This window comes from Ursus americanus, chromosome 7, assembly GCF_024610735.1.
Source record: "Ursus americanus isolate L20-20 chromosome 7, mUrsAme1.1.p, whole genome shotgun sequence".
Taxonomy (NCBI): Eukaryota; Metazoa; Chordata; class Mammalia; order Carnivora; family Ursidae; genus Ursus; species Ursus americanus.
In genome coordinates, this window is record NC_142133.1 from 44,109,374 (window position 1) to 44,130,734 (window position 21,361).

General features: G+C 37.1%; 1 protein-coding gene and 1 long non-coding RNA gene across 2 annotated transcripts in view; one reads left to right on the forward strand and one right to left on the reverse strand.

Moving 5' to 3' along the window:
- CTNNA2 (catenin alpha 2) overlaps nt 1-4,035 on the forward strand; it is a 1,091,309-nt gene extending 1,087,274 nt beyond the window's left edge. The window contains exons 19-20 of the mRNA XM_087863625.1: nt 161-277; nt 2,860-4,035. Of these exons, the coding sequence (XP_087719751.1) occupies nt 161-277; nt 2,860-3,147 (405 nt within the window). The 3' untranslated portion in view covers nt 3,148-4,035. The remainder of the gene's footprint in view (nt 1-160; nt 278-2,859) is intronic.
- The window catches only part of LOC148109677 (uncharacterized), a 226,426-nt gene that overhangs the window by 9,237 nt on the left and 195,828 nt on the right, over nt 1-21,361 (reverse strand). The window lies entirely within an intron of this gene.

Here is a 21,361-nt window from a genome sequence, read left to right on the forward strand (position 1 = left end):
CATATTGTCTAGTAGTATACTTGTTCAGGTTTAGTTGGCCAGGTTCCTCACCTACTAGCTTCACACCTTGCCACAAATTCATATCTGCCTTACCAGGTGCCTTGAATGAAATCACTGGCTTTATATTTCAGAGCTGTCTCACTCTCAACCAATGTATTAGGTTTATTCACAGGATTCCTGCATCAGTCTGGGAGAGCAAAGGGGTTCTGAAGAAGAGACAGGCTATCATATTTTTGCTGCAGAATTAGACACCATCTATCTGAAAATGGAATCTGTGGTAAAAATTTCCAAATTACTTATAATTCTTCTCTTTGGATCCACTCAATTCTCCCAAGAGAACCATTTAATAATGCAATAGATGCATCTTGTCTTACTCTACTAATTCTGTTGCCCAGAAGCAAATCCACAGAACTATCCCTGATACCATTCTCCCCTCTCTTTACCCATGATAAACAACAGAATTAACTCACTTTATGAATAAATACTGCTCATTTTTGGAACCTGACAGACTTACAGGGAGCTGTCGATTGGCCACGGGCTATGGTAGCTAGCTTCTAAAGAAACCATGACTGATCCAATTGTCCCAACATTTGCTATCTATCTCTTTCATCATTTACACTTCTACCTGGGAGTAGAACAGAAAGACGTAAAAGTGAAATTCAGCCAAATAACTGGCCCTGATGTCACCAAACACATGTATGATCAAAGTTCTGAAATCTTTCTTTAGATGAAATAAACTGTGAGATAGTCCTTGGGTTTCATTTATCCAGTGGTTCTCAATCTCTAGCATGCATCAGCATCCCCTGGATTGCAAATTTTTGATTCAGAAAGTTTGAGAGTAGCCTATGAAATTGCATTTCTGACAGGTTCCCAGGTGATACTGATACTGCTGGTTCACAGACTCTGAAAATCACTGCACTAATCCATGCTTGGCTTTTCTTCTATTAACATGAATAATCTAGAATTTGCTTTTCCTTAGCTAGCTTTCAAAATGTATGCTCTATAAATTAAACATTATGGTTTAGGCAGTTATTTTGGTATATGTGCACCCTGTACAGTGTAATAGAAGTGGTAAAGTACTTACTCTATACATTTGGTTGATTTAACTCACAAAGCAGTTAATTATCTATTAGCTGAATCATGGCTCTAATCCACAAATCTCTTTGTTTCGGTGTTATTGTGGGGTCAATGTAATACTGGCCTTCAGTCTATATTTTAAACAACAGCGAGGCCTCAATTTTATGGTATTGCAAAGAATTCATACATAGAAAGCGTCGTCCATTGTTTCCCCAATAACCTGACTTTATGAGCTTTTCTGATGGTGGGAGAACTGAGAGCTCATTTGTCATAATTTTAATTTAGCATCACATTTATTTAGCTCTAATGAAGTATATGGAACAGAGACCAGCCTGAACAACAGCATCACTGAGACCTTAGATGTAACTTCTGATGTCCCCAGTCACTCCTTGGGACATGCTTTGGTCACAAAGTGAGGGCAAGTCACATCACAGAGGGCAGCCAAAGTCTTCGGGGTCCCTTAGTTTAAAAAGTTTGCTAATCACCTTGCACCCAGGGGGTGTATATCTAATTCCCATTCACTAATGCAGCTAGAGCCCAATGTCAACAATGAGAAACATTCTTGGATTCCTCATTTAACTGCAATGAATGTATTTCCTTTGCTGATATTATAAAAAGTTTGATGAATAATCAAACTATGCTCAAGGACCCAAGAGGCTAGAATAATATTTGCAGTCAGCTGTTAATTCTTCCCTTTTACTAGGTCACTTGCAGAATCCTGGCTGAAAGGGAGTCTGGGAAATGCAGCAGTTTTGAACTTTTCCAGCATCTGTAGTCCAGGAAGTGAAGCAGGTTGAAACAGATACTGAATGGTTTCATATACAACATATACCACAGTGTCAAACTGGTTAAAAGCAGAAAAGAAGTGAACTAAAAACATCCCTGGCTTTAGAGCCTAAGGATGAGCTTCTAAGTTGTGACTTGTTCCAGTATTTTAGCTATCCTACCCAACAGTGTGGCAGTATGATACAGTCTTTAAGGACTTCATCACCTAAGCTGTGTAAAGCACCAGCTCTCGCATCATAAAATGCAGTGACAATAATAGCTATCTATCTCCTAGGGTGCTTGTGAGTTAAATGGGGAAATACAAAGCTCTTAAATAGTGTTTGCCACAGAGTAAGAAATCAATATTTCATTAACATGTGAATATGGGGGTCTCACTGAATGCTCTCTCACCTACAAGGCCTATATAATTATTTTTGTAAGAGGTATATTCAAGACCTGAGAATAAATAGATATTCAAGTCCAATAAACACCTCGATAAAAGGCAGTGCACCATGGGTGTGTTTCTCTGCTTAGCTGCCTGCATTCCTATATACCTGAGCTCAGGACGGAGAAATAGTCTATATTTCCATGGGTAGAGCTGTAAAATTGAGATATAACTCTGTGTACCTTTTTATTGTACAGTGCCTGCCAAATGCCTTTTAAGCATTTGAGTAATTCTCACCCTCAACAAACAGCCTAATGTAATAACATGAGATGTTCCACTTTGTTACATTGGAATTCTTACATGCTAAAAAGAGCTTGGTCTTTAGAGGTATGGAGTTTTAGAAAGCTATGCCTTATAGAGTACCCTCTCTTTTTTACTTTTACCTTGGGATTAAGGATAGAAGAGAGTGACTGCTATGTAAATTGTTTACTTTATCATGTAATAATTTGCTTTTTGTCAATATTGTATACATGCACAGGCACAACACTGTTGAACTGTGAAGTTACACCACCATCTTGTGAATGCTGTGCCGCAACTAACCCAGCTGTCTCTCTCTCCTCCTTCTGCTCTAGCTGGACAGTGCCACGTCACTCATCCAGGCAGCTAAAAACCTGATGAATGCTGTTGTCCTCACGGTGAAAGCATCCTATGTGGCCTCAACCAAATACCAGAAGGTCTATGGGACGGCGGCTGTCAACTCGCCGGTTGTGTCTTGGAAGATGAAGGCTCCAGAGAAGAAGCCCCTTGTGAAGAGAGAAAAGCCTGAAGAATTCCAGACACGAGTTAGACGAGGTTCCCAGAAGAAACACATTTCGCCTGTACAGGCTTTAAGTGAATTCAAAGCAATGGATTCATTCTAGGACGATAGGCTTTAATAAGAAAGCTTTTTTTCCCCTTTTCCTTTTCTTTTTAATTCCATTTTTGTATGCATACCTGCCGACTCGTATGCCTCTGGCATGGGGAACTTAAGGGAGCAGTGTCTGTTTGCATGTGAGATGAGATGTGATCAATACTACTGATTCATCAGTAGCCGGGGAGGGAACAGGGAGTTCCTGTCCTGTGGTGGCACAGAACTGTCCTTTGCAACATTCTCATAAAATTGGGCAAAGAGTTCGCATCGCAATGTTTATGGGAGTGGGAGGGATGGGGAAAATAAACTCAATTCTACAAAAGCAAACTCTAATGCATGCAAGAATCATTAGGTTGGCAGGTATCTTAAGTGAAAAATCTGGAAGTGTAATGGTAGAACATAAAGCTTGTATTGCTTCTGTTTCAGTGCAAAAATGTACTAGCCAATACGCTGAAGTGTGTGGCCCACAAATTGAACAATTTAACTTGGAAGTCCTATCCATGATATTAAGTGGATTTTTTACTAAGGAGAAACTAACTCGTCCAGCCAAAATGTTCCTTTTAATCTGTATTCTATTCTTTTTCTTGTAGTAGTGCCATTACTAGTGCTCATATTTTCAATTCTTCCCCCTTTGCTGAAAATAAACACTTATTTGAGACAATTATAATCCTTCTGGGGGCACTGGAAGCACAATATGGTGATCCATATTTTACTTTAAAAAAATCTGAACTATGATTTTGCTAGAAATAAATAGGAGACCCAGTGGTGGAATGATAGAAGAATGGAAACTGATGGTGTGTGAAGGTTTAGAGGCAAATACATAGGTGTAGCTCGGAGTGCTGGTATCTAGTATGCCATTGTATCCACTAACTCAAAATAAACACATATAATCTGAAAATCTGACAAATGCTTCTTTTTTTTAAATGCATACTTAATAAAAGATTAGAGCATCTTGAAAACTGGTTAAAAATACCTTCTGTTTTTAGAAATTGGAGACAAAATTTGTGATAGGTCTCTAGGTCATCTTTGGAGTCTAGAAATATTGGTTTTGATTGGTTTTCCATTTGTTTTTACTCACTTTCAAACAATCTAAAATGAAGTTATGTGTTAGACTTAAGTGGGCCATGCCCTGGGCTAGACTTAAGAAAGATAATGTGTTTTCAGAAACTGAATAAAAAAATTTCTGAGGAGGCTCATTAATTTCAAAATATTTTCTCTTCAAATTGTGAAAAGAAGGCCTCTATTCCTTACTCAGCCTTTCTCAGAAGAAGTGGACTGTAGTCTTTCAGCTATGGCTTAAGGAGAAGTCCACAAATGTTCAGCTGTGTGCCCCAAACTCTATCATTTGATTTATCCCTACAGGTTAGCATGTTATGTAGTATGTCTCCAAAAGACTTCTGGTAAAATAAGGTGTGTTTCTTAGCAAATGATAATGCATTAGGAGTCAATGGACCCTGAGGCTATGTTAGTTTAGGTGAAAGGTCCCAAAGAGAAGAGACCTAGGAGTCGAGGAAGGAGAGAAGCCTAGTCAACATTGTATTTAGATATGGTTCTACTCCTCATCTGGAGTCAGAAAGATCTATCAATAGAGGACTCACTCACCATCAATGCTGTAGATGAATTTTCAACACTATTATACAACTATTTCAATTAGACTGCCCCCTTAATTTGCATACACATTGAGAGAAGCATTCACTGACACTCATTATTCTTTCAGATATTAATGGAATGACTTCTTGGAGCCAGGTCCTAAGCTGAACATACCACCCACTGAACTTATTGGCAACCTTCCTTCTTAACACTTGAGTATGGCATAAATCTCTGGCTTTGTGCATTATTCTATGATTTAATGGGTTGAAGGAATGAAGTATTCTTCAGCCCAGCCAAGAATTTTTAAAACTCCTTGAAAAATCCTAAAACATATTCAGCAGGCATCAGAGGAGCATGTAGAGAATGCCTTTGACTGCTCTATAAATTTAAAATGTTTTAGTACATGCTTATGAACAACGTTTATGTGTGTGTTTTCTGGAAATCAGTCCTTGCTTTTTATCACTATCCACTATTATTCTTGTGCTCAAAGAGAATAACAACTCAGAAAGATAATTAAATATACACTCTGCTGAGAGCACTACAGCAATGAAAAGGCTTATTGTTTGTTTCCTCTCCTTAAGAAACATAAGTCTAGTTGAGATGATATAGACAGAAAAGAGATAAGTAAATATGCCAAGAAAGCACAATGTGCCAAATGAATGGGATAAGGTGATAACTACCCTGAAAGACTAAAGAAGTCAGAACACATTAAGGACTGAATATTTGGGGGAGGATTAATAGAAGAGATAGGATTTGGAAATGAGTAAACAATAAATATATTCTAAATGAGTGAAAGATATATATGAATAAATTTGGTAAGGGGGATGACTAAGGTGGGCATTCAAGGAAAAAGAACAGCGTACTTCAAGATCTGGCAACAAGTGCAGTTGCAGGGAACATGAGTTTCATGATGGAAACTAGTGGGAAATCAATGTGGCGATGTGGTATGAGGCTAAACTGTAGAGGGTCACGAAAGAATGTGACCATTATCCAGTAGGTAATACGGAGTTTTAAATAGGATGGTGATACAGACAAAGCAGTGCCTTCATAAGATACAGCTGATATTATGTGGGAATATGAAGGCTGAAAGGGATTGAGGTTAGTTAGATGGGACAAATGTGGTAGAACTATAAGTAGGACTTGCAGTTACTTCTTGAATAACTAGATGTGAGGTAAGAGATGATTAAAGTATATAATTTATTCAGGAAGATTAAAGAGAAAACTGAAAATTATCTACAAAGGATAAACATGGGTTAGAACAAAAAACTGAATATATGGTATATTTGAGAAAACACAGTTGGTAATTAATCTCAAGCAAATGGAGTTATCTGGGTTATTTCCTACAGAAGTAGAATTTTGGGTTGCATGAGGACGAATGTTCCTGATGGGAGGAAACTAAATAAATCTCAATTTCCTTTGACTCTCTGTGCTAAGATTGATGGTTCAAAAGACAAAATCTTTATATTCTCTAAGGACCTAAACTATCCAGGGAAACATAGTTATCTACAGATCTGTAGTTTCCTTCATTAAATATTCAAGAATATGCAGTCAACTTTAGTTTTAGAAGTCAACTTTTATAAGTCAACTTTTGGGTCATAGTTTTAGCTCATGGAGAAATACTTTATATAAGTGTCGTCATGATGGTCATCAATTTTTGAGCTTCAGTAATATGGCAACTTCCAGACAGTTAAGTTATAAAGATCTATAAAATACTGTCTATAGCTGAATCATCCAGCAAAAAGATGCATTCAGAAATATTGTGCTTGATAAATTGTAGTCCCTAAATTTGCTGGTAATAAGTCATTTGATTTTTATTGCTGTGTCATTACATATTAACCAAGTCAAAGGGGTTGGTCACTTACCCTTCATTTGAAGATTTTTAAAGGTAATGAGAGGAAGTGAATTAACTACAGAAGGCTGTTAATAATAACATTTTAAAAAATAGTGCTAAGGAGTGCCATTAGCAAGATGGCAGACTAGGATACTCCAGGCCCTTGTTCCCCCATGGAAACACAAAGTAAATAACACACTGACCACAGTATCTTTATGGGAACCCTAGAAACAAGTTACAGATTTGTAGCAATAAGCAAATGTCTAAACAAGATGAAGTCATACTCAGTATGGAAAGAAATTTTGGGGTCTTATTGCTCACCCATGCCCTGCCTCTTCCCAGGCACAGCATGATCAGCAGAAAGCTGTGCAGGTCTTGGTTCTCCCTATACAATGGAAGGGAAAGACTGGAACTCCTTTGAAGTGTTCTGGCCCATTTGGGTCTTCCTGAAGGACTGATTTCTGTTTTGCCTCACTTGGAGCTCTGGTGGAAATGGTGGCATAGTTTGGATATTAGGCTGGAGGCCACTGAATGCAATGGCAGTCACTATTGCATTTAAGAGCTGCAGGGAGGCTGTAGACCTGTGGGTTCCTGGAGGTGAGAGATTATGGACAGAGGAATACAACAGACATCTAAGACCTTGAGGGCAGCCATGTAGAGGGAGGGATTGGAGATGGGTTGTGGGGAAAGCACACACACAGGCCCAGGGAACAGGTATGCTTAGATAGGCTTGAGAAGACCACAAGCTGTCATTCCAGGTTAATTAGTGAAGGTGTTTTCCTTCACAGAGCCAGTCAATAAGGTTGGCAAAGGCCCTGTTTATATGTTTTTTTTTCAAATTACCATCTATATATTGTCTATGAATGATTCACATTAGATCTAAGCAAACACATAGGTTGAAAGTGAAAAGACGGGGGGGAAAAACACATAAGTAATAACCCAAAGACTACAGGATGGCCATTCTAATATCAAACAAAATATACATTAAGTCAAAGCTATTACTAGATACAAAAGACACTACATGATAATGAAAAGGTCAATGTACCAGAGAGATATAATTACAAACACCTATGCACCAAACATCAAAGGTCCTAAATAGCAAGAATTGACTAGATTGAAGAAATAGCTTTAGAATAATAGGAAACCTCAGTTAAGAATGGGTAGAACAGAGAGAAGATCAATAAGGAAATAGACAACTAGGAGAACACTATAGACCACTTGGACCTAACAGACATTTGCAGAACACCCACCCAACCCCAGAATACATGTTTTTCTCAAATACACATGGAACATTCTCCAGGATAGACCATATGTTTGGCAAATAAGTTTTAATCAATTTTAAAACACTGAAATTATACAAAATAGCTTTTCTGATCACAATGGAATGAAACTAGAATGGCAGCAAGAAAACAAAAAATCCTCAAATATGTGGAAATTAAAAAACAACCAATTTCTCAAAGAAAAAATATCACAAGGGAAATTCAAAAGCATCTTGAGATAAAAAAGTAACTTACCAAAACTTATGGCATGAAGTGAATATAGTGCTAAAGTACAAATTTATAGTTGAAAATAATTTCAGTAAAATAAGAAAGTCTTATATCAACAACCTAAATTTACATCTCAAGGAACTGGGGTGGGGAGAGCTAAACCCAAAGCTAATAGAAGAAAGGAAATACTAAAGACTAGATCAGATATAAGGAGAAAAATGAAAACCAAGAGTCCGTTCTTCAAAACAAAAAATCAAATTGTTAAACTTTTAGCTAGGTTGACAAAAAAAAAAAAATAACTAAATCATAAGTGAAAGAGGGATCATTTCTACTGATTTTACAGAAATAAAAAGAATTATAAGGAAGTACTAAGAACTGTTCACCAACAAAATGCATAACCTAGATGAAATGGTTGAGTTCATAGAAACACACAACCTAAAAATACTGAATCATGAAGAAAAAAAAAATATGAACAGACCCATAACTAGTAAGGAGATTGAATCAATAATCAAAACTCTCCCAACAAAGTAAAGCTCAGAGTCAGATGGCTTCACCGGTGAATTCTAACAAACATTCAAAGATGTAAAACCAATCCTCTTCAAACTCTTACCAAAAAAATTTAAAAGGAGGGAACACTTTCATACTCCTTCTATGAGGCCAGAATTGTCCTGATACCAAAGCCACACAAAGATACTACAAGAAAACTACAGACCAATATCCTTGATGAACGTTGATGCCAAAATTATCAACAACTCCAGGAAAGGGAGTTCAATAGCACACTAAAAGGGTTACATATGATGACCAAGTATAATTTATTCTACGAATGCAAGGATGTTTCGGCATACAAAAATAATGATCGTGATATACTACATTAACAGAATGAAGGGGAAAAAAATCAATTATCTCAGTTAATGGGGGAAAAAAAGCAGCTGACAAAATTCAATACTCTTTCATAATAGAAACAATAAAAGAACTAGGAATAGAAGGAAATCACCTCAAATTATTAAACAGCTGGTATGAAAAGCCCATAGCTAACATCTTACCAATAATGAAAGACTGAAAGCTTTTCCTCTAAGATCAGGAAAAACGACAAGGATGTCCATTTTAACCATTTCTTTTAAACATAGTACTTGAGGTCTTAGCCAGAGCAATTAGGAAAGAAAAATAAAAAGCATCCAAATTAGAAATGAAACAGTAAAATTACCTGTTTTTGCAGATGAAATGTTCTTATATGTAGAAAGTCCTAAATACTACAAATCTTTTGCAACTATTAAACAAACTTAGCAAAGTTGCATAATACAAAATCAACAAAATTTAGTTGCTTTTATAGATACTAGAGAAGAACAATTTTAAAAAAGGAAATTAAAAATAATCTCATTTACAATGATATCAAAAAAGAATAAACTGTTTATGAATAAATTTAACCAAGGAGACAAAAGACTGTACAGAGAAAACTACATATCACTGAAAGTAATCAAAGAAGACATAAATACCTGGAAAGACATCTAATGTTCATGGCTTAGAGGACTTACTACCAAAGGTGATCTACAGATTCAATGCAAAATCCCAACAGCCTTTTTGCAGAAAGAGAGAAACCCTCCCTAAAATTTATATAGAATCTCAAAGGACCCTCAAGTAGCCAAAATATTTTTGAAAAGAACAAAGTTAGAGGCTTCACACTCCCTGATTTTTAAAGTTATTACAAAGCTATAGCAACAAAAACAGTGTCATACCGGCATAAAGACAGACACATAAACCAATGGAATAGAACACAGAGCTCAGATATAAACCCTCACACATATGGTTAAATGATTTTTGACAAGAGTGCCAAGATTATTAAGTGGGAGAAAGGTAGTTTTTCCAACAAATGGTGCTGGAAAAAAAATGGATATTCCTATGAAAAGAATGAAGTGGGAATTTTGTCATATACCATATATAAAAATCAAATGGATTGAAGATCTTAACATAAAAGCTAAACTATAAAATCTTAGAAGAAAGCATATGGGAAAATTTTAATGACATTACCTTTTACAGTGACTTTGTGAATCTGACACCAAGAGCACAGGAAGCAAAAGAAAACAGATAAGTTGGACATCAACTTAAAAAAAAAAAAAGCACCCAAAAAATTGCGTGCATTAAAGGACACAAACTAAAAGGGCACCCCACGCAATGGGAGAAAATATTTGCAAATTATATATCTAATAAGTGGTTAATAATCTGATGAGCAATGGGTGTTATATGCAACTGATGAATCATTGAACAGTACATCAAAAACTAATGATGTACTATATGTTGGCTAACTGAATTTAAATTAAAAAAAATAGACTACACAAAACTCTTTCAACTCAACACTAAAAATCAATCAACTTGATTAAAGAATGGGCAAAAAACTTGAATAAACATTTATCCAAAGATGTGATACAATGGTCACTCAACACAGGAAAAGATATTCAACATAAAATATGTGTGTGTGTGTATGTGTGTGTGTTGGGGGGGGTGGGTAAAAATTTAGTGCTTATAGAACGGGTTCAAACTTAAGTGGCTATCAATTTATACAGACTGCTATATGAATAAGATGTTATATATGAACCTAATGATAATTGCAAATTTTAAACAAAAACTATAATAGGTACACAAAAAAATAAAGAGAAAGGAATATAAGCATAACACTAAAGAAACCCGTTAAACCCAAAGGAAGAAAACAAGAGACAAAAAAAGGAACAGAGAACTACAAAACCAATCATAAAACAAGTAACCAAATGGTAATAAATATATACCTATTTATATATCCAACCAAAAGACATAGGGTGACTGAATGGAACAGCAAGAACCATCTTTATCCTGCCTACAAGAGACTCACTTCAAATCTAAAAACACATGCCGACTGAAAGTGAAGGGATACAAAAACATTTACCATGCAAATGGAAGGGAAAAGAAAGCTGGTGTTGCAATACTTATATCAGACAAAATAGACTTTAAAACAAAGACTGTAACAAGAGACAAAGAAGGACACTACATAATGATAAGGCAAACAATTCAACAAGAGAATGTAACAATTGTAAATATCTACACACCCAGCATGGAAGCACTGTAATACATAAAGTAAGCATTAACAGACATAAAGGTGGAAATCAAGAGTAATACAATAATAGCAAGGGACTTTACCATCCCATTTAAATGAATGGATAGATTATTCAGGCAGAAAATCAACAAGAAAACAGTATCTTTGAATGACACATTAGACCTGATGGACCTTACATATATTCAGAACATTCCATCCAGAAACCGTGGAATACACATTCTTCCCACTGCACATGGAACATTTTCCAGAACAGACTGCATTTTAGGCCACAAAACAAGTCTTAATAAATTTATGAAGACCGAGCTCATATCAACCATTTTTTTACAACCACAATGACATGAAACTAGAAATCAATTACAAGAAAAAGCCCAGAAGATTGGCTGGGAAGATGGCAGATTAGAAGGACCCTAAACCTGCCTTGTCCCATGGATACAACTAGGTAACACTCACATCAGCATAAACAACCCAGAAAACAATCTGAAGACTAGCAGAATTAACTCCACAACTAAAAGTAGAGAAGAGGCCACAATGAAGAAGGTAGGAAATGTAAATTGGTGCAGCCACTGTGGAAAAGAGTATGCAGGTTCCTCAAAAATTCAAAATAGAAATACCATGATTCAGTAATCCTACTACTGGCATTTACCCAAAGAAAACAAACACTCAAATTTGAAAAAATACATGCACCCCTATGTTTATAGCAGCATTATTTACAATAGACAAGATATGGAAGCAGCCCAAATGTCCATCGGTAGATGAGTGGATAAAGATGATGTGGTATATATGGGGTGCCTGGGTGGCTCAGATGGTTAAGCATCTGCCTTCAGTTCAAGTCATGATCTTCAAGTCCTCAGATCAAGCACCATATCAGGTTCCCAGCTCAGCAGGGAGTCTGCTTCTCCCTTTCCCTCTGCCTCTCCCCCTGCTTGTGCTCTTTCTGTCTCTCTCAAATAAATAAATAAATAAAATCTTTAAAAAAGAAGATGATGTGAGATATATATACATACATACATATATATATATATATATATACACACATATATATATGTTTAGATACATGTGTGTGTGTGTGTATGTCTGTGTATATATAGGAGTGATAGATATGTATTGGAGTATTACTCAGCCATAAAGAAGAATGAGATCTTGCCATTTGTGACAACATGGATGGAACTAGAGCATGTTATGCTAAGCAAAATAAGTCACAGAAAGACTAGTACTATATGATTTCACTTATACATGGAATCTAAAAAATAAAATGAACAAACAAAAAGTCTTAAAAAGAGAGAACAACCTGGTGGATGCCAGAGGAAAGATGGGTGGGGGGATGGGTGAAACAGTTACAGGGATTAGAGGTACAAACTTCTAGTTATAAAATAAATAAGTCACACGGTGACAGATGGTGACTACACTTAGCATGGTGAGCACTGTGCAAAGTGCGGAACTGTTAAATCAATATATTGCACACCTGAAACACACATTTTTTGTTAATTATAATTCATTAAAAATAACAAAACTAAAAAATTGTTAAAAGGGTAAAATTTATGCTATATATATTTTACCACCATTAAAAAAAATACTACTGTTTTTGGTGCTCCTAGCAGTGCCAGATGTTTGAAGTCTTATGCCCTCTCTCATAAGAACCATTTCTCATCTCTAGTTTGGATTCATACCTATCAAATCAGAGCAGTAAAATTCAGAAGACCATAAGGATTAAATCTGTGTTTTATAAATTGTTCATAATTTTCAAATGAGGTAACAAACAAAACTACTTATGCTGGTACTTATGGAAGAAACACTTCAAAGAAGTAGTGGCCTAAGTCAAATCTCATAAATTTGTGGAGGGATTAGGAAATGAAGGTCATTTCAGAGTAATTAACTGTAACTCTTCTTTAGTAAATGAGCATATTATGGGAGAATATTCAAACCTATATTAAGTTTACTGCTTCATCATATTCAGAAATGTATATGAAAAATTATATTCAGAGCCAGGAATCAAAAACAGGCAGAAACCAGAACACAAAATAGTTTACCAAATCAAGCCTAAATAAAAATCATCAACTAGGTATCCAGTTAATTATTTGAAGATCTGAAATGGTCTGATTTGTAAACAGTGAAGTAAGAAACATCAAATGAGGTCAAGAAGTACAATAGCAATGAGCATTTGAGGCATGAAAGAACAGACCCAGAGTTTTAGATCAGAAGCTCTCTTAGTTTGGATAACCCTGAAAACAGAATCTGAGACAAAAGATTTGGATGCACATAATTTACTTGGGTAGTGGTCTCAAGAATTAGGAGTGAGAAGAGGAAAGGTAAAATAGGATCAAGGAAAAATAAAAATTAAACATAGGGTGCTTCCTCATTCACACTCATGTGGGCAGGGGAATTCTATTCTGCTGAGACCTCCTATACAGCATTTCTACTTGAACTAATCGATCTCCCATCGTGTCAGGGAAGGCCTTGGATCAAGGGAAAGGTATGTGTGCTTAAAGCAGGACTCAATCAGCATAAAAGGAATATGAACTAATAAAAACCCCAGCTTTGTGGCTAAAGCATAAGCAGTCCAAGAAGATGTGAAAATAAGCACCAGAGCTTTTACTATAGTCCACCCTTTACACAGCTTAGAGAAACTTATGACTCTTAAATACATTTCATTACCAGGGCACCTGGGTGGCTCATTCGGTTTAGCATCTGCCTTCGGCTCAGGTCACGATCCTGGGGTCTTGGGATCGAGCCCCGCCTCAGGCTCCCTGCTGGGGGGGGCAGTTTTCCCTCTCCTCCCCACTCATGCTCTCTGCTGCTATCTCTGTCGCTATCTCTGTCTTTCTCTCAAATACAAATCTTTAAAAATTAAAAAAAAAATACATTTTATTACCCGGCAATCATTTGAAGTGATCCCAAAATATTTACAAAAATTTAATATAATTTAACATAATTAATATAATTTAACATAATAATAGCTACAATCTCAATTGCTGTAACATTGTCAATTCCACACTGATATTTATTATTTCTGTCTTTCATTGCCCAGTGTATGGCCCAGATCTTCATCCCTGAAGGATCTAAACCCTGACAGCTTTATTAAGCCATGGTTGCTGCAATTGCCCAGTCATCTTATCTCCAGGAATGGATGCACCAACAGATACCAAAATGAATTTCTTGACTTTACACAAATGCCTCCCTATACCCAATATGTAGCAGCAATCCAATCTCCTAATTATAGTTGGGGTTAATTAAGTCAGTGGAGAACCCCTTTCTTTGCCTTCTGTTCAACCTGCATACAGAACCCAAAGTGATTACATGTGAGCTGTAGCTGGTGACTAGTGGAAACGCTTCTCTGACCCCTATGAAGAATTTTCATTGTGCCTTGGATTGCTGCTGCACCTACTGATCCTAAGAGTTAGTGGATCTGACATACCCAGTTTGTAATGAGCAGTTCTGCTCACTTTCTACCAGAGCCCATTTGCATGCCGAGAACGATTTTTCAAATGGCAAGCTGTTCTTTGCTACAGTAGGAATGAACTTGCTCTAGAATATTAGGGGTCTCTATTGAAACTCCCCAATTTGGTCTTGCCAAAGTCTAAGCCAAGCATCCATATCTGCCACAGATTCTCTACCACCATTATATTTGATAGTGGTAGAGAAGTTTGTGCCACAGCCTTCACCTGTTTTAGAGCCCCCTTTTGGATTCTGTTTGAAACTGGGCAGTCTTCTGAGTCACCCCATAAATTGATCTGCATATTATTCCCAAATGGAGTACATGCTGCCTTCAAAATTCCAAGATGCCCACTGAGCACTGTGCAACTTTCTTAGTGTCAAGGGGTACACTAAGAGGGGATGTTCTGGCATGCTCAGACCACTGAACCCCTCAACACTTCACCATAAGGCCATCTTCTGAATGTTTGTAGGATTTACCTCACAATTCTGACACTCATGTGTTTTATTAGAACATCTAATGTACTTCTCATTTCCTGGTTACCAGGCCATGAAATGATTAATATGGTGCACCAAAACTATGTTCTATGGATGTCAAAACAATTAAGGTCTCTCTATGCTATATTTTCTCAAATATTAAGAGATGAATTACAGCCCTAAATGAATAGTTATAAATTGCCACTATAACAACATAAATGCAACTTGCCTTCCACCCTCTTCATGAAGACTGAAAATAATTTTATATCTAATGTAACACTGTATGTTAACTATACTGGAATGAAAATAATTTCATACCTAGATAAAAAGCCTTATATCGAGTGTCAGATTCTGGTAATCTTATTCATTAAAGTTAGAATATCCAACTAGGGATTTTTCAGGGAATGTATTTATTAATTGACTGGGGATAAAATAAAGATGACTTCCTCTGCATCTTTTAAGACTTGGAGGGTTGTGCTAAATTACTCCATGATTCCACTTGGGATGGGATGTTTCTTCCATTTTACTATCACAGATCAAGTTGCAAATTCAGGGATTTCAACTGGTTTCTGTCAGCTACTAAAAATATTCACCCTAATTATGCACCAAAGGACTAAGGAAATAACATCTGGTGTTCAACAGACCCACTAGACACACTGACTAAACTCGAGCCAGGATTCCATGTCTTGACCTGCCTTCATGTATCTCCACTCAAAGATGAGAATGGGGATGGGAGAATGATGCCATGTGATTCCTGGGTATCAGTGTCAGTACAATAAGTCTTGATCATTTCTCTTAACTAGTGTACAATGTATCTGGGAATGAGAACTGATTATGTCTAGAAACTCGATGAAGAATCACGATTTTCCATTATGGTGCTGACCTCAATGTTCTGTTTATCTGTTCTTAATCCTGTTGAATATAGAAGTCAAACAATACATTTGTTTTCACCCCATCTATCTTGTCTCTACTAACACATTTTTAGGCATTGCCACAGATCCCTGTAGTTGGAATTCTCTAATTACCATTCCAGCTGCTCATTATTATAATTGAATTCATCTTGTCTCTGGCGGTTATGTGTTCCCACCTGGCTTGTGCCATTCTGGAATCTTATCATCATCATTGACTTTAGGGAGCCTGGTTACATAGTAGCATCTCCTTCCATCAAATCTTACCTACAGAGGTAAGTCATCACTGACTGAGCTAAAGGTATCCTGCTCCCACACCTCCATTTATTACCTTAGTAAATATAATGTTAACAGTGTTAGACTCCATTCTAACAACAAAAAATCAGTATTCCTCTTACAATTCTCTACCAGAAGGACAGCAGACTGGAATAATCCCCCGGGGACATTAACTGTCCCACACTTCTGGGCTTAGCTTGTATGTTAAGCTAACAGGGTTTCAGAGGAATTGGGGAAGATCCTAAAGAGAAAGAAGATAAATGCATGGCACACACTTGATATGGATTTGTCAGCAGGAACTGAGTCTCAACTTGTATAAAACCATCCATCACAGCTGTGGATTAACTCAGAAAAAGGCTGAATGAATATGCTATGGGGTTTAAAGATGTCTACTCTGGAGCCTCTGTCATAGGAGTAGACACAGTGCTATTGAAAAGGGCAATGACATATAAAGGAGTCTGGATACTTAAGGGAGGTAGAGAAAACTTACAAGGTCACAGAATCACAGCTGGGTAAATGTTTGTCCTCAGAGAATGTGGTCAGAGATAGAAAAGTGGTTTAACTGATACTCTCTTTTTCCAAACAACTAAAATTTATGGGTGCCTGAGCATCTGCACAAGAACATGGATGAAGTGGTAGAATCAACTGTGGGTCTTGTTCAAGGACTAAATTTAAGATCTCAAGTATAAGAAAGAACGTAAGGAGCTCAGGCTCATGTGGGAGTTCAGAAATGAAGTTACCCCCTATACTACTACCGCATACACAGCTTTGCCTGTCATGGAGAATGAGGTAAAAGGCACCCCAGAGTTTGGGATCTGGTGGCACAGGGAAGGTAACCTTGTCTAACTTCCTATGCACCTGATTAAATATTTCTCACGTGTTGCTTAGTGTTCATTAGAATTCTTCGGTGGAGATGGTTAAATAGCTGTCAGTTATGCAAGTCATATATAATTCTTTTTTATTAAAAAAAAAAAACCACCATAACCAGACCATTACAAATAAAGCTCAAGTTCCTGTTTCTTTCACTCCTGATCTGGTCCATGTCTGCTCCTTTCATCCACAGAGGTACCCCAGTCATGTGAGTTTTTAAGTGATGGATTTTTCTTTACATTTATACACAGTCATGAGCTCACAGGAAATATACAGTATTGTCAGGCATTTTTATAAGCATGCTTTCCAAATGCTTGTTTTAAGAGTCCTACCAAGAAGGTGGGACAGACCATGCCTCTTCTTGATTAGTGATCATCCCAAGAGGGCCTGGAGATGGGATTACGCTAGCAAAGACAGTAATCCTAAAAAACTAATTATGTGGAGTACTTGTGGAAAGGAACATTAAACGTGTGTTTATGTAATAGATTTTAGGGAAATGTAAGGTGCAGCCAGGGACCTGGAGAACATTATGCTAAATGAAATAAACCAGACACAGAAAGACAAGTAGTGCATAATCTCACTTATATGTGGAATTAAAAAGAGTCAAACTCATAGAAGCAGAGAGTAGAATGGTGGTTGCCAGAAGCTAGGGAGATCCAGAATTGGGGAGGTGATAAATGGTTACAAAATTTCAGTATAGAAGATAAATAAGTTCTGGAGATCCTTTATATGGCATAGTGCCTTAGCTACCAATACTAAACTATATACATAAAATTTCCTAAGAGAGTAAATCTTATGTTACGTGTTCTTAACACACACACACTTAATATATAAATTATAACAGAGACCAGAAGGAAACTGGGTGGTGACAGATATGTTTATGGCTTTGATGGTGATGTTTCACAGATATATACATACTCACTCCAACGTCACTTAGTTTTGTACATTAAATATGTGCAACTTTTTGCATGTTAATTATACCTCAATAAAAAGGTTTAAAAAGTATTTAAGACCACCTAGCATCACAAATCAATCCAGCATTGATGATGCACTGAGAAGATGCAAAAGAAGGTCAGCCTTATCCCAGAGATGAACATAAAGGACAAAATAGCTACTAAAATAAAATGTATCTGAATCTGGGATACCATCATGGTTCTGTGTTGAGCAGCGAGAAGGTGACTGGTTAAGTGTTTACCATGTTGTGTGATACAGACAAGGAGTGATGTGCATGTGGGAAGAACAAGCCAAGGGCCCCCTGCAATGATTGTACATAGGAGTGGGTGGGAAAGAGATTATCCATCACCATATTAACATTTATTCTCAAGACATGGAAGTAAGATTTAACAGGATGTTATTATCTTTTTAGCCTGAATCCATTATTCATATCAGACTAGAATATATCTTCCCTCAATTTATTAACAGTACTTAGAAACTTTTGTTCTTCCTGAAATATTTATTTAGAATCTCATGTGTTCCAGCAATAATTTTCAGGCACAGCTTCGACAAACAATTATATTCTATAATTACCTCAAAGAGAATGTAGGGATTTTAATACCTCATATGAGATAAAAATACATGAAGTCAGCTTACATGATCTAAAGCAGAAGCTAGCAAACTTTTTCTGTAAAAGCCAGGTATTCAATATTTCCAGCTTTCTTGGCCTTATAAATTCTGTCTAAACTGTTCAACTCCACTGTGGCTCAAAAGAAGCCAATAGGCAATACATAAACAAATAAGCACAGATGTGTTACAGTAAAACTTTATTTACAAAAACAGTTAGCAGGCTAGATTTGGTATACAGGCCATAGTCTGCCAACCCTGCTTTCTTTCTTCCTCTCACAAACTCTTCTGATTTGACTCTCCACAATTAGTGATTTTATTGTTATTATTATTTTTTTAATTTGGGAGTTTTCTCTCCTCTGATGTCCCATTAGTAATATGAAGTAACTCCTGAAAGGAAACAAATGTATTCTATTCTAAACTTAGCACCGTTAATTAATTGAGCAATTATTTATCAAGTGCCACATTTGTGCCAAGAACTAGTCTAAGCACTGGCAAAATAGAGATTAAACATTCACTGCTGGTTCTCTAGAAACTCATAGTTGTTTGATGACAGACAGGTACACAGAAAATTAAATTACAATGTGCTCATGAGAGAGAATTGCTCAGGATTCAATAGTGACAGTACGCTTCTAGCAAAGCCCTGCAGAAATCCTGTGCTGGAGGAGTTAGTTGGATGACAGGATGGGGTGGAGGTTCACGTGTGCTATGGAGAGCCATATTTCCAATCTTTCAGAAGGCCCAAGAATGGCTCTAAATCTGGTACCTGCTCCTTTCACTTGTGGGGGAGCAATTGTGGTGCATTTTGGAAGGATGCTTGCTCTTAGAATCCTCCAGATTCCTTCTCTGGCTCTGTTCAAGGGAATCGCAATCTTGGAGATGGATTTCTCTTTGAAGTTTCAAGTGACGGTTAGTATCAGGTTACCTGGAATCCTATTTTCCTGTGCCACATAACCTGAGATAAGTCTCTAAATCTCTTTGAGCTTTGTTATTTGACACTTTGAAAAGACAACTTTTGAAAGCTAAAGGGGTACACAAAGAAAGGATTTGCAGATTAGGAGAAAGAGCCAGATAGGAACAGAATTTTATGAAATGCATTCCACACATGAGGCACTTTTGCTTCCAACGTCAAACACAAACTCCACCACAACCCTAAAAGGAATTATTAGTAAATCCATTTTACAGAAGATGAAGCCAAGTCTCTGAGATTAAACAATTTAGCTAATAACTGTCAGCCAAGATTCAAATTTAGGTCTGTGATATTTTGGACCCCTACCTTCTTCCCACATGCCTCTTATCCCCTCAGGTTCGTAACATCCAGACATATACTGTGTTCAGAGTCTAAGTCATAAATTTATGAACAACTAAATAATAAGAACTAAATAATAATGCAAAAGATGTCACAAAGATGTTCACATTTAACTGGGAAAAAAACATTACAGAAAACAAAGGAGGTGAGATATCAGCGGGCTCTGTTTGGAGGTGTTGGGGTTAATGCAGACCGCGAAATCAGCCATAATACCTGGCTTGCTAAAATGTAACACAGAGGCCACTAAGGGCAGGGAAGGTTTCGGAAAAGGGCGTAGGCCTTTGGAATGCCGAGGCCTACATGACCACTCTGCCACTGGAGTGCCGCAGGGAGTCACCTTCTGGAAGCTTTCCTAGCCCAAACAGTCGCCTTGTGATCTAAGAGATGTAGGCCATGTTTAGCAGACCTCACAGAATACACCCAAATTAGCACATCATATCTTCCCCCTAAACAGAGGAACAGTGATGAAAGATTTGTGATTATCTTGAAGGACCAGTAAAAGCGGGAGCAAAGAAGAGCAAAGGGTCTTCACCTCTGAGCATTGGCCCCCTTGCCTTCTCCTCTCTTTCACAGAAAAGTTTGGAGTAATCTTTCATCCATTGGTACAGGGATTGCTGGCCATTCCCGGAAGGTAGGAAAACACAAGAGAGGGTAGATTTAAACTGTGTCATAGAAGAGTGGTTTGAGTGTATGCATGTGTACACACACACACACACACACACACACACACACACACACACACACACGAAGAGATATCATTCTGTAACTCTGTTTTCACCGGGTCTTAAATATGAGGTATAATGAGTTAGACTGTATTTTGGGGATTCCTCGGAATCCATGAGTGGGATACAGACATACTATTCTGACTGGAAACATAGTCTCTCATTTAGACAGATGTGTGTTTCAATCCTCACGACATTATTCACTATGAGTTCCATCCTTTTTGAGCATGTTTCCACCTCTATAAAACTGGAGTCATCACCTGATTCAATTTACAACTTAATATCATTCTCCAAGGCCGAAACACCTTCTGCAAACGTCAAATAGGTAAGTTAAAAAAGTCCATCCCTGCATCTTTTGTTTTTAATGGTGTTACTATTTTCTTTTATTTTCCCAGGGTTGCACTATTGCCTTTGATTTACCGTTTTGGAATGAACAAAGTTCCTAGAGTTCCTACTTGGTCTTTTTTCCTACTCCAATATGTCCCATACCCATGGGTCAGTGAATATATGTGAGAATTTAGTCAATTTCAGGATGTGTTTACTCCAAATATGCATTAAGCAACCGGAGGGAAAAAATAATAGGCTAGGTCTGCAGAACGACTGGACCCACTGAGAATTAGTTTTTGGACAATATCTATTCTTTACTAAGACCTTCATTAGCTTCCACTCTGACCAGAGGAGCA